Source organism: Anas acuta, chromosome W, assembly GCF_963932015.1.
Source record: "Anas acuta chromosome W, bAnaAcu1.1, whole genome shotgun sequence".
In the NCBI taxonomy this organism is placed as follows: Eukaryota; Metazoa; Chordata; class Aves; order Anseriformes; family Anatidae; genus Anas; species Anas acuta.
The window spans coordinates 2,229,052-2,243,726 of record NC_089016.1 but is presented as its reverse complement, the minus strand read 5'-3'; the positions used below and the strand labels follow the sequence as shown (position 1 = coordinate 2,243,726).

Below are 14,675 nucleotides of genomic sequence, written 5' to 3'. Positions count from 1 at the left end.
CACGTGGTGTATGATGTTGGATTGCTTTATGCTGAAGCCAGCTCTTGTTTCATCACTGCTTGTCCAGTGTTGTCGACACTGCCCCTTACTTGATTCCATCAAAATTCATTCATTAATACATGGGCCCTTCTGCTTGGTGAACCACATCCAGTTTTCCTACACAAGTGTCACCTTCACTTTCCCTCTGTCTGCTTGTCCTCACTGCCTTCAGTATTCTGCTCTAATGAGCTCCAAGGAAGCCTGTGTCAGTGCTGGCCCTTGGGGGACACTGCAGGAAACTTGCATCTGACTTGGACTTCTTGAGAGATTTCTTCGATTGTCTCTGAGTGCCTGAGGTTCATGGGCTCATCACCAAAGCCCCTGGAGGGGTGATTACAATGACTTGGGCTGGGCCTGTTCTGCTGATCTGGGCCAGGATCCTGGGACAGAGAGAGCTCCTGGCAAGAGGGCCCTGGTGCAGAGAGAGCTCTGCCCAGAAGCAGCTCCTCTGCACAACACAGCAGGGCTGGGGGCTCTGACCGCAGGTGGCACGGGGAGAGGAGAGAGGGAGAGAGGGCTTGGAGGCAGTTGGGAGTGGATTGGTAGGATACTGAGAGCTGACTGCAGGAGAAATCTGCACAGCCCTTGACAAAGTAAGTCTCTGGCTGCAGGGCCATACAGCTGCAGGTCCTGGAAGGGTTTCCCGCTGGGTCTTGTTCCTGGGAGGGCAGTGGGCGATGCAGTAGGCTTTGAGAGTCCTGCTGGGTTGCACTGCGAGGTGAGGAAGTCTGGCAGAAGCCCCTCGGAGTGCTCTAAGCCAGGTGCCCCCAGTCATCCCAGAACACCCAGCCCTGGCTGGCCATGCTGGGCTCTCTGTCAGCTGTCCCGTAGCTCCTGCAGTCATGGAGGTGCCCCTTGGCAGGGCCCTGTTGGAGGCAGGGTGCTGCAGGGCAGCGCTGAGCACAGCTGCATGGAATGGGGTCCATGGGCATGGGCAGGGGGAAAGAAGAGGTGGGCGCAGAGCAGCAGCACCCAGCATGGACAGCTGCAGGCAGCAGAGAGAGGGGCAGGTGGCCAGAAGGAGCTGTTGCCAGAAATGCCATGGCAGGGGGCATTTGGGCACCTTGTGGCCATGCCCTGCAGTGCAGACACCTTCCCCTGGAGCAGCCCCTCCCTGGCCTCCTCTCCCCCAGCACTACAGGGGTAACTAGTAAAAAATAAAGCAAATAAAATCTTGCCTTGCTCTGCGCAGTGGTCGGAGAAGTTTGCAACAGCACTGCAAATCTCAATGATCTGAGAGGTGGACTGAACTTGAGTTTCTCCTATGTTCCTTTTTCCCACGTGTTGCACAGCAGGAAGGACTCCTCTAGAGCCTGAAGCAGCTCCCAGTGCCTCCCTCAGCCAACACCAGCTGCAGCTCAAGGAAGAGAGCTGCAGAACAGTTCTTGTGCTAAGAGAGAGGCTCAGTTTGGGGGTGCTATAAGACAGTGCTGAGCACAGCTGTGTGGGATGAGGTCTGTGAGCACGGGCAGGGGGAAAGAAGAGTGTGTCCAAGAACAGCAGGAGCTGAGTGTCCAAGCCTCCTCCAGACACTACAGAGTTGCAGCTGGGAATCTGGGACAACTCGGTGGTCAGATGAATTGTTCACAAGGCTCATTCATCTGACAAGTGGACTGAACTTGAGGTTGTTCCACGTTCCTGCTTCCTTCCTGCTTCATAACAGGAACACCTCCTCTGGAGCCCACAGAACCCCTGCTCCCAGTGCCACTCTCATCCAGCACCAGCCACAGCTCAAGCAAGAGAGCTGCAGACAGGTTCTCCTGCAAAGAGAAAGGCTGGTCTGGGGGACTATTCTAAGACTTGCAATAGGTGTTTCTTGGAGAAGTCTATTCTAACTTTGTCCTGCCTTCTTCTCTTCAACAGACAGCCATGTCCAATGTCAGCAAATGTCCAACAGCAGCTTCCCCACAGAGTTCCTCCTTCTGCCATTCGCAGACACACGCAAGCTGCAGCTCCTGCACTTCGCGCTCTTCCTGGGCATCTACTTGGCTGCCCTCCTGGGCAACGGCCTCATCCTCACTGCCGTAGCCTGCGACCACCGCCTCCACACCCCCATGTACTTCTTTCTCTTCAACCTTGCCCTCCTTGACCTAGGCTCCATCTCCACCACTGTCCCCAGAGTCATGGCCAATTCCCTGTGGGACACCAGGGCCATTTCCTTCTTTGGCTGTGTTACCCAGGTCTTTATGCTTGTTGCATTTGTCTCAGCAGAGTTTTATCTTCTCATCATCATGGCCTATGACTGCTACGTTGCCATCTGCAAACCCCTACACTACAGGACAATAATGACCAGCAGAACTTGTGTCTACATGGCAGCAGCTGCCTGGGGTAGTACTTTTCTCTATGCTGTCCTGCACACTGCCAATACCTTTTCCCTTCCCCTCTGCCAAGGTAATGCCTTGGACCAGTTCTTCTGTGAAATCCCCCACATCCTCAGGCTCTCCTGCTCTGATGCCTACCTCAGAGAAGTTGCATTCCTCATCTTTAGCTTTTGTTCAGGTAGTGCATTTTTTGCTTTTCTGTTGCTGTCCTATGTGCAGATCTTCAAAGCTGTGCTGAGGATCCCCTCACAGCAGGGACAGAACAAAGCCTTTTCCATGTGCCTCCCTCACCTAGCCATTGTCTCCCTGTTCATCAGCAATATCATGTTTGCTTATCTGAAACCCCCCTCTATTTCCTCCTCATCCCTCGATCTTTTGCTGGCAGTTCTGTACTCGGTGGTGCCTCCAGCAGTGAACCCCCTCATCTACAGCATGAGGAACAAGGAGCTCAAGGATGCTGTTAGGAAACTGATTTGGGGAATGTTTTTCAGTACTCATAAAGTTTTTTTCACTCTCCAGAAGTGAAAATTGTGCATCTCATTCCAACACTTTTTTTTTTTTTTTTTTTTTTTGCTTCTCTGTTTGTTTTTATCATTATTAATAAAATTGCTTTTTCCTTGTTGTCATTTTGACTGTTTTTGCTCCTTGCATTCTGATATAAATGTTTGGATTCTTCCCACTACAATGAATGACTGCAACTGCTCTGTATCATATAAATATATAAATGCTTTATACATGTACAAGTAACTGTGAGTCAGTGAAGGCTCTCATAACACTTTTGGTAATAAACAGGATAACTCGTGTACACTGCCTGAAGGCTGGAATTTCCTAGCCAAGCCAGTGTCAAGAATAGGCCCAAAGAATTGCTCCCTACAAGAGTCTGTTCCTGTTTCGGTTCAGGATGGAATGGCTCATTGTTGCATTGTCACCTGTCAGAGACCAAGGGCTAGATTTAAGACTCACCTGTGGGTATCTGCTCACAGCAGAGGCAGCGCATGGTCACTGCATTATGTAGCCAGGGCTATTCCCACATGTGGCCCATAGGTGGTGTCCTTCAAGAGGGGAATCTGGAGCTGCCTCCAGAACCCAGGGTACCTCCAGGGACAGCGGAGCATAGCATGAGCACTGACTGCAGCCCCTCTGAAAGTGAGAGATCTCCCATGTGTGCTCAGTCACAAGGAAAGAAGTAAACCCAGGTATTCACAGGGAAACTGCTACTCTGCAGTCTCAGAGAAGAAAGTCTCTGAGCCCAGCCCTGAGCTCTACAATATTGAAACACTCTCTAATATCAGGCACGACACCACTGAGACTCCTTCATTGCCTGTCCCTTCTGAAGAACTTATGGCCATTCTTAGCAGCACTTCGTGGAGGCTGACGAGGCGTAGGTAGGCTTGAGAGGTCGGCCTGTGCAAAACTCATGAAGTTCAACAAGGCAAAGTTCAAGGTCCCACATGTCCTTGGGGTAATCCCAAGGACAAATACAGGCTGGGCAGAGAATAGATTGAAAGCAGCCCTGAGGAGAAGAATGTGGGGGTGTTGGTGGAGCTCACCATGAGCCGGCAGTGTGTGCTTGCAGCCCCGAAATCCAACCGTACCTTGGGCTACATCAACAGAAGCATAGCCAGCAGGGCAGGGGAGGGGATTCTCCCCCTCTACTCTGCTCTCACGAGTCCCCACACAGAATACTTTGTTAGCTCTGGGGCTCCCAGCACAAGAAGGAAGTGGGAATATTAGAATGAGTCCAGAGGAGAGCCACAAAGATGATCACAGGGCTCAAGGTCCTCTCCTATGAGGGCAGGCTGAGAGTTGTTGGTTTTCAGCTTGCAGAAGAGAAGGCCCTGAGGAGACCTTCTAGCAGCCTTCCAATACCTAAAGGGGGCTGTCCTGGTTTCAGTTAGGACAGAGTTGGTTTTCTTCCTAGTAGCTGGTGGAATGCTGTCTTTTGGCTTGGGATGAGAGGAGTGCTGATAACATGTTGATGTTATAATTGTTGCGGAGCAGTGCTTACACCAAGCCAAGGACGTTTCAGCTTCTCACCTTCCAAGAGGCCAAAGACTGCTCTCCCCAAGACCAGAGCTGTGAGCTTGCTATTTGCCAGCTGTGCTGCCCTCCTGCAGGATCAACTCCACCATTGTCCCTGCAGGGAACATTGTGGAACATCAGCCCCGAGATCCCTTTCTGCAGAGTTATGCTCCATCCACTTGTCCCTCAGTCTATATGTATATTCAGGAATACATGGCCTGATGTACAGAACCTGGCACTAGTTCTTGTTGAATTTTATATTGTAGGTGACAGACCAATGTTCCAATCTATCAAGATGTCTCCGTAAGGCCCCTCTACACTCAACTCCATTGACTAAGCCTACTAATATAGTAGATGTAGGGCAGTCTACTCATGTGCCTAAGCTTTCAAACACCTTTCAGAAAGTACTGTCTCTAAATTACCGCTTCTCCATTAATCTACTCCCACTTTTGGGGAGGAGAGAGATATGTTAAAGGGGAGGTTTATATTATTTAGCTAAATGACAAGGGACAGCTTCCAGGTTAGTGACAAGGCACAAAGGGAGGCCACATTTTTAGGCAGTCTACACTGAAAAAACTCTAATACCTACATTCCCAGTCTCTGAAGTCCTAACTTAAAGGATTACTGCTAAGTCGGACATCCTCGGGCACCTCAAATGTCAAATGGCATTTGCATTTGAACAACTCACTGTTCTTCTCTATCTCCTTTAATTACCGTGGGAGCTTAGCCTAGAGTATTTTGTATATATCTGAACAGAGGTGAGAGAAATCCCAAATCGTGTGGGTTTGTGGCTGATATGGAAGGTTCTGGGCCCCATTACAGGCCTAGGACATCAAACTCAGAATGAGATGCATCAATTGACTCCCTGTGATCACTGCCCTCAGCTTGGGAAAATGTGATCCCTGCCAGTCACATTCTGGGTGTCCTGCCTAAAAGTGGAAGATGACAAGGGAATTCTTTGATGAAACTTCTCCTGCTACAAGAAATGACACTGCTGGAAGTAAGTATCTCTCCTCAGCTGTGGGAGGGAACATCAGGGATTGCTTCAGCCTGTTTAAATGTTGATAACCCTAGAGACCCAGGGATATCTCAAGGGACACAAGACAGGGCAGAGACAGTGAGGCCCTGGGCTGAAGCTGTGCTGCTGAGCTGGGCCGAGCTCCTGGGCCCAAGGGGAGCTCCTGGCAAGCGGGCAGCACTGCAGAGAGACAGCTCTGCCCAGGAGAAGCTCCTCTGCACAGCACATCAGCAGGGCTCGGGGCACTGCCTGCAGGGGACAAGGACAACTTAGAGAAGGGAGGGAGATGTTAAAGGCAGTGTGGAGTGGGGGATGCTGAGAGCTCACACTGGGAGAAATCTTCACAGCCCTGAATAGGGTAAGTTTCTGGCTGCAGGGCAGCACAGCTGTTGTTCCTGGTGCCATCTCCAGATTTGCTGTGAAATCCCACAGCCTACGGGAGCTTTCAGGAGCACTCTGCTTTCTCTGTGGTAGAGAAGAATGACAAGGTCCAGAGCAGGGATTCTCTGCTGTAAAAAACAGAAGGACAGGACATGAGGGTTCCTTCTAGAGGGGCTGGCTGTCGGCTGTGCAGCCGTTGTGCAGGCAGGGGTGGCCAAGGCTGTGGTGCAGAGTAGGGTCCCTGCAGTGCCCCAGGGGCTGTGTGCCAGGGCAGGGCCTCTGCTGCCTGCCAGGCTCAGCACTCAGCCTGCATTGTAGCTGCCCAGGGTGCTGCAGGGAGAAGCTGAGGGTAGAAGGGAAGGAAGAAGCTGTGACAGGGCAGGGCAGGGTCCTGCTGCTGCCCAGAGGCTGCTCCCTAGATCAGGCTGCTCACATTTCCACAGCACCCCCACTGCATGTCTGGGGGAGATTCTTCACAGGGAAGATCAATGTCTGCTGTATCTGAAGGGAAGGCACTCTGTGAAGTTTCTGCTTTCACTTTTCTGTTTTGAAGGGCAGCTAGGGGGATAGTAATAGAGTTGTCAGGTTTGAATGAATGACTGAAGATCAGAGAACACTACACTGAAAGGTCTGTCGGTCTTTGAGGAAACTCACAATTTTGTTCCACACCCTTTCACCTAGAGAGCACCAAAACCACTGTCACTGTTTCTTGAAAGATTGTTGGATATCCTGCTCAGGATCTGCAAATAGGGAAATACTTCTGGCCAGTGTGCACCTGAGATCCATACCTGGTGCTCTTTACCAGATGCTGTAAAGTAGTACTAACTTCTGATCTCACAGAGGACCTGCCTGATCCCTGACACCCTTAGACAAAAAAAAACAACATGGCTCACAGGGAAGAAGCAGTGTGTCTTGCTGTGGAGGGTTCTGTGAAATATGTTAGAGGTTTTGGTCACAGAAGTCTACCTAACTTGTGTCTGTCTTTTCCACCATGGACAGCCAGACATGCCCTGAGACTGCAAATGTCCAACAGCAGCTTCCCCACCGAGTTCCTACTCCTGCCATTCGCAGACACACGCGACTTGCAGCTCCTGCACTTCGGGCTCTTCCTGGGCATCTACCTGGCTGCCCTCCTGGGCAATGGCCTCATCCTCACAGCCATAGCCTGCAACCACCGCCTCCAAACCCCCATGTACTTCTTCCTTTTCAACCTTGCCCTCCTTGACCTGGGCACTATTACTACCACTGTTCCCAAAGCCATGGCTAATTCCCTGTGGGACACCAGGGCCATTTCGTACTTGGGTTGTGCTACCCAGATTTTTATGTTTGCTCTCTTTGTCGCAGCAGAGTTTTCTTTCCTCACCATCATGTCCTATGACCGCTATGTTGCCATCTGCAAACCCCTGCACTATGGGACAATAATGGACAGTAGAACTTGTGTCAACATGGCAGAAGCTGCCTGGGGCAGTACTTTTCTCTATGCTGTGCTGCACACTGCCAATACCTTTTCCCTTCCCCTCTGCCAAGGCAATGCCCTGGACCAGTTCTTCTGTGAAATTCCCCAGATCCTCAAGCTCTCCTGCTCAGATGCCTACCTCAGAGAACTTGGTCTTGTTGTGGTTACTTTATGTTTACTCTTTTTGTGTTTTGTTTTCATTGTGCTGTCGTATGTGCAGATCTTCAAGACTGTACTGAGGATCCCCTCACAGCAGGGACGACACAAAGCCTTTTCCACATGCCTCCCTCACCTGGCCGTGGTCTCCCTCTTCATCAGCACTGGCACATTTGCCTACCTGAAGCCCTCCTCCATGTCCTCCTCCTCCTTGAATCTTATGCTGGCAGTTCTGTATGCAGTGGTGCCTCCTGCAGTGAACCCCCTCATCTACAGCATGAGGAACAAGGAGCTTAAGGATTCAGTTAGGAAAATGATGACAGAATGTTTCTGAGAGGCATTAATCTTTCTGTTTTTGTCTACATATTACTCATAACGTAACTTGTTACAGGCCCTGATTTTCTACTTTTAATTTTATTTTTATTTATTTTGTTTTTATTATTTTTATTTTGTGTTTATTTGTTATTTCTTTGCTTCAGTTGTCATAGTGTTTTCCACAAAGATATGACATTATTCATTCCCTTCTACAGGCAAAGAAGAGCTCTGCTACACTAGGTAACACAGCAGCCATAGAGAAAGGAGCCTGGTGAATTATTTGGCATTCCTCTAGTGAAATCAGTGGATCTAGTGAATCACCCCAAAAGACTCTGGAAATGGTGTGGACTCTATGATCCATGTGATCTGTGGGTTCTGTGATTCTTGTGAATCCCTTCCAACTCAGGATATTCCATGTGTGGAGAGTAGTTAGACTTGTTTGTGTCACTGATAGGCACCAACACAGGACAAAAGGGGAGTTGAACAGCTTGTTCCTGCTTTCTCTTGTATAAACTTAAAGATGGTGATCCACAATCTTGGTGTGAGAGACAGCTGAAGGAGGGAGTGTTCTAGTGGCAGGACAACCCTGTTTGGTGACAGAACAAAATATTGGCAGCTATAGTGTCTAGAGTGAAAGCTTTTGCATGATTATTTGTAAAATGAATATTGATGTTAAGAGCTCTGAATATGATAATGAGCTCAATGAAGTACATGATAAACATATGTGACTATAGTAGTCAACTCTGCACCCAAATCATGCTAAATGTCACTTCTCAGGTGGTGAGGGGATGGCAGGGTGGGGGGATGATGGTAACAGATAACAGTAGGATATGAAAGAGTGTTAGTGATAGGAGCATAAGTTAGAGATAGGGAAAAATGGAGTAAGAGTGAGGAAAAAGAAGGGGGGGTGAGGAAGAAGAACCCGAGGACCTTGTCCTGGTTTCAGTTAGGACAGAGTCAATTTTCCTCCTAGTAGCTGGTAGAATGCAATGTTTTGGCTTAGGATGAGAAGAGTGCTGATAACACCCCGATGCTTTAATTGTTGCAGAGCAGTGCTTACACCAAGCCAAGGACGTCTCAGCTTCTTGCTTTGTCCTGCCAACGGGCAGGCTGGGGGTGCAGTAAGAGCTGGGAGGGGACAGACCCAGGACAGGTGACCCAAACTAGCCAAAGGGGTATTCCATACCATCTGACGTCATGCTAAACAATATATAGGGGTGGCTAGCCGGGGGGAGGGGGCCGGACTGCTCGGGGTTAGGCTGGGCATCGGTCAGCGGGTGGTGAGCAATTGCATTGTGCATCACTTGTTTGTACACATTATTATTAGTAGTACTATTATCATCATTATTGTTATTATTATTGATATTATAGTTATTATTATTATTGTTATTATTATTTTCCTGTCTTAATAAACTGTCTTTATCTCAACTCATGAGCTTCACTTTCCTGTGTCTCTCACCCATCCCAGAGAGGGAGAGGGGAGGGTGAGTGAACAGCTGTGTGGTGTTTAGCTGCTGGCCGGGTTAAACCACAACAGTCCTTTTGGCGCCCAACGTGAGGCATGAAGGGTTGAGATAATGACAGATCTGACCAGAGTGTGTTAAACTAAAATTGGTATAAGTATTAGACCTGCTTAATAGTCACTTGTCATAATGCTGATTGCTTTCATCTCAACTCTGCTGTAGCTGCTTTCCAAATTGAGTATTATAGCACATTATTTTCTGTATGTGCTCTCTGTCATGTTGTTTATCCTCTCCGGGCCCTGGTTTCAGATCATTATGGTACTGTGCATTGTAACAGTGGCTTATGAGACAATGAAATATCTGGTCATGACTCTAACTTGGTATTTGTACTCAGCAACGTTGTCGACTCTATACTTTGGAAATGATACCTCAGAAACTATTAGCAATCATACCTATTGCCTTTTTTCAGCAGGGAGTCAATCTGTGGAGGGGAAAGGGGAAGATATTTTTTCTTACTCGTTCACTCCCCCCTTCTCCTTCACCACCCCTGTATCCTCCTTGATCACTCTCCCTTTCTCCTTTCTCCTTCACCACCCTCTTATCCTCCGAGCTTGTTACAGTAGCTCTCCAAGATACTGAATATCCTTGGGATACTTAGACCAGCATGGTCTTGTTGTTCTGCCTCCTGAATGTGCTTCAGGTTTTGCTTAAATTTAAACAACTGCTTAGGAATCTCATCCGGAGATCTGCCCGGAGGCAGTATAGTTGTGAGTGGCAGGGAGTATGGGAGGATATGGGCAGGCATTTAGAGCAGTGGGCACCTCCAGTTTTTTGTAAATTCACCCCTGAACAACTGCAAAATCCTAAAAAACTGGTAGAATGCTTGAAAGAAAGGTGTCATGACTATGGCAGTTCCTAAGTGACACAAATCATTGTAACGTGCTGGGGCCTGGCTCATGCCTATCGAGCTGCAAATGATATTACTATCAACTCAGTGACAGACCCTGTGGACACTCCGAGTCCTGTGAAAGATCCAATGGCCACTGCAACCCCTATGATGGACTCTGCAGCCGCTCCAGTCCCAGTTCCTGCAGCCACTCCAGTTCCAGTTCCTGCAGCTGCTCCAGCTCCTGTGGCTGGGTCAGAGAAACGAGCTGTAGCAGTGCAAGTTGCCCCTCTAGAGGAGGTAAAAAAATGGTATAGGGATTCAGGTCGTTTAGAACACAGAGAGTCTTCTGCCAAATCTAGGTATAGAGATGACGATGCTGGGCCATCAGGGATTCAGGAGGAGGAAGATGAGGATGCCAAAAAATCAATAGTAACTACCCAAAAGCTATACCAGCGTGAGCTATGAAATGTACGAAAAGATTTTGGTTGTTGCATAGGTGAGCAGCTTGTCATCTGGCTGCTCCGGTGCTGGGACACTGGAGCCAATTGTGTGGAATTAGAAGGCAGGGAAGCCAGGCGGCTGGGATCTCTTGCTCGAGATGCCGGCATTGACAAAGCAATTGCAGATGGAGCACAATCCACCAGCCTCTGGAGGCGTCTCCTCTCAGCTGTGAGGGAAAGGTTTCCCTTCCAGGAAGAACTTGTATGTTTACCAGGCAAGTGGACCACTATGGAGAAGGGAATCCAGTACCTGAGGGAATTAGCCATACAGGAGGTGATTTATTAGGACCCAGACCTCAGAAAAACATCCACAGATCCGGATGAAGTCAGGTGTACACGACCCATGTGGCGGAAGTTTGTACGGAGTGCACCATCATCATATGCCAGCTCATAGGCAATAATGGCCTGGAAAGATGATGAGGAACCCACAGTGGATGAAGTGGCTAAACAACTCTGGCAGTACGAAGAAAGTCTCTCCTCTTCCTTACAGGCCTGTGTCTCAGCTGTGGAGAAACTTTCAGAAGAATTCCAACAACTTAAAGAGTTTATCTACCTCCTTATCTTCCTCCCCACCTACACGAACCAGTGTCCACCAACTAAAAGAGAATACGTTGGAGAAACTTCCTGAAAAGGTCCACCAACTTGAAGAGAGTTTATTTTCTTCCCCACCTGTACAAACCAGTGTCTCACTGTAAGCATTCATCCGCACAAGGAAGACAATATGGTGGGTACACACCCCGTGCCACACTGTGGTTTTACCTACGTGACCATGGAGAGGACATGAGAAAATGAGATGGAAAATCTTCCTTTACCCTGGAAGCACGGGTATGGGAGTTGCAAAAGAAAACAATTGGGGAAAAGGGGTTCTCTGAAAAATTTGCTGCTCCAATTTCCAGCACGCAGTACTTTAGACACAGAAACAGAGATTCTGACTAGGATCAGAGGGGCACTGCCTCCAGCCAGGGGGAGGAGAGGGACAACTGAGTTTATTGGACGGTGTGGATTTGGTGGCCTGGCATGTCAGATGCACAGAAGTATAAGGCTTTAGTAGATACCAGTGCACAGTGTACTATAATACCATCAAGCTATAAAGGGCCAGAACCCATCTGCATTTATGGGGTGATGGGGGGATCCCAGCAGTTAACTATATTGGAGGCTGAAGTGAGTCTGACTGGGAATGAGTGGCAAAAACATCATACTGTGACTGGCTCAGATGCTCTGTGCATCCTTGGCATAGACTATCTCAGGAGAGGATATTTCAAGGACCCAAAAGGGCTTTTGGCATAGCTGTCTTAGAGACAGAGGACATTAAACAGTTGTCTACCTTGCCTGGTCTCTCAGAGGACCCTTCTGTTGTGGGGATGCTGAGGGTCGAAGAACAGCAAGTGCTAATTGCTACCACAACTGTGCACTGGCAGCAATATCGCACCAACCAAGACTCCCTGATTCCCATCCATAAGCTAATTCGTCAATTGGAGAGCCAAGGAGTGATCAGCAAGACTCATTCACCTTTTAATAGTCCCATATGGCCAGTGCGAAAGTCTAATGGTGAGTGGAGACTAACGGTGGACTATCGTGGCCTGAACAAAGTCACGCCACCACTGAGTGCTGCAGTGCCAGACATGCTGGAACTCCAGTACAAACTGGAATCAAAAGCAGCCAAGGGGTACGCCACAACTGATATCGCTAATGCATTTTATTCCATCCCTTTAGCAGCAGAGTGCAGGCCAGTTTCCTTTCACTTGGAGGGGTGTCCAATACACCTGGAGTCGGCTACCCCAGGGGTGGAAACACAGCCCTACCATTTGCCATGGACTGATCCAGTCTGCGCTGTAACAGGGGGAAGCTCCTAAACATCCACAGTACATCAGTGACATCATTGTCTGGGGTGGAACAGCAGAGGAAGTTTTTGAGAAAGGGAAGAAAATAGTCCAAATCCTTCTGAAAGCCGGTTTTGCCATAAAACAAAATAAAGTCAAAGGACCTGCACAAGAGATCCAGTTTTTAGGAATAAAATGGCAAGATGGACGTCGTCAAATCCCAATGGATGTGATCAACAAAATAACAGCTATGTCTCCACCAACTAACAAAAAAGAAACACAGACTTTCCTAGGTGTTGTGGGCTTTTGGAGAATGCACATCCCAAATTACAGTCTGATTGTAAACCCGCTCTACCAAGTAACCCGTAAGAAGAATGAGTTTGAATGGGGCCCTGAACAACGACAAGCCTTTGAACAAATCAAGCAGGAAATAGTCCATGCAGTAGCCCTTGGGCCAGTTCGAAGAGGACCAGATGTAAAGAATGTGCTCTACACTGCAGCCGGGGAGAACGGCCCCACCTGGAGCCTCTGGCAGAAAGAACCTGGGGAAACTTGAGGTCGGCCCCTGGGGTTTTGGAGCTGGGGATACAGAGGATCTGAGGCCCGCTATACTCCAACTGAAAAGGAGATATTGGCAGCATATGAAGGAGTTCGATCTGCTTCGGAGGTGGTCGGTACTGAAGCGCAGCTCCTCCTAGCACCCCGATTGCCGGTACTAGGCTGGATGTTCAAGGGAAGGGTCTCCTATACGCATCATGCAACTGATGCTACATGGAGCAAGTGGGTTGCACTGATTACTCAGCGGGCTCGAATAGGAAACCCCAGTCGCCCAGGAATATTGGAAGTGATCATGGACTGGCCAGAAGGCAAATACTTAGGGATATCATCAGAGGAGGAGGTGGGTCGTGCTGAAGAAGCCCCACTGTACAACCAGTTGCCAGAGAATGAGAAGAAATATGCCCTGTTCACTGATGGGTCCTGTCGTATTGTGGGGAAGCATTGGAGATGGAAGGCTGCTGTATGGAGTCCTACACGGCGAGTTGCAGAAGCTGCTGAGGGAGAAGGTGAATCGAGTCAGTTTGCAGAAGTGAAAGCCATTCAGCTGGCTTTAGATATTGCTGAACGAGAAAAATGGCCAGTTCTCTATCTCTACACCGATTCATGGATGGTAGCAAATGCCCTGTGGGGATGGTTACAGCAATGGAAGCAAAACAACTGGCAGCGTAGGGGCAAACCCATCTGGGCTGCTGCATTGTGGCAAGATATTGCTGCTCGGGTAGAGAACCTGGCTGTGAAAGTACGCCACGTAGATGCTCATGTGCCCAAGAATCGGGCTACTGAAGAACATCAAAACAACCAGCAGGTGGATCAGGCTGCTAAGATTGAAGTAGCTCAGGTGGACCTGGATTGGCAGCATAAAGGTGAATTATTTATAGCCCGATGGGCCCATGACACCTCAGGCCATCAAGGTAGAGATGCAACATACAGATGGGCTCATGATCGAGGGGTGGACCTGACCATGGACGCTATAGCACAGGTTATTCATGACTGTGAAACATGTGCTGCAATCAAGCAAGCCAAACGGTCAAAGCCTCTTTGGTATGGAGGACGATGGCTGAAATAAAAATACGGAGAGGCCTGGCAGATTGATTACATCACACTCCCTCAAACTCGCAATGGCAAGCACCACGTACTTACAATGGTGGAAGCAACCACCGGATGGCTGGAAACATATCCTGTGCCTCATGCCACCACCCGGAACACCATCCTGGGCCTTGAAAAGCAAGTCCTATGGCGACATGGCACCCCAGAAAGAATAGAGTCAGACAATGGGACTCACTTCCGAAACAACCTTATAGACACTTGGGCCAAAGAACATGGTATTGAATGGGTGTATCACATCCCCTATCATGCACCAGCCTCCGGGAAAGTTGAACGATACAATGGCCTGTTAAAGACTACCTTGAAAGCAATGGGCGCTGGGACGTTCAAAAGCTGGGATACGCATTTGGCAAAGGCCACCTGGTTAGTCAATACTAGGGGATCTACCAACCGAGCTGGACCTGCCCAATCAAACCTGTTACGTACTGTAGATGGGGATAAAGTTCCTGTAGTGCATGTAAAAAATATGCTGGGTAAAACAATCTGGGCTACTCCTGCCTCAGGAAAAGGCAAATCTATTCGTGGAATTGTTTTCGCTCAGGGCCCTGGATCCACTTGGTGGGTGATGCAAAAGAACGGAGAGGTCCGGTGTGTACCTCAAGGAGATTTAATACTGGGTGAGAATAGCCCATG

General features: G+C 48.9%; 1 protein-coding gene across 1 annotated transcript; it reads left to right on the top strand.

Annotated features, from left to right (window-relative positions):
* Positions 1 to 6,803: 6,803 nt before the first annotated feature.
* LOC137847119 (olfactory receptor 14A16-like) lies at positions 6,804 to 7,727 on the top strand. Its single transcript, XM_068665399.1, has one exon. The coding sequence runs from the start codon at positions 6,804 to 6,806 to the stop codon at positions 7,725 to 7,727; it is 924 nt and encodes a 307-aa protein (XP_068521500.1).
* The last annotated feature ends 6,948 nt before the right edge of the window (positions 7,728 to 14,675 follow it).

What these genes read in the sequence shown, in the direction of transcription:
- LOC137847119 (XM_068665399.1), top strand. Translation starts at nt 6,804, where the DNA reads ATGTCCAACAGCAGCTTCCCCACCGAGTTCCTACTCCTGCCATTCGCA.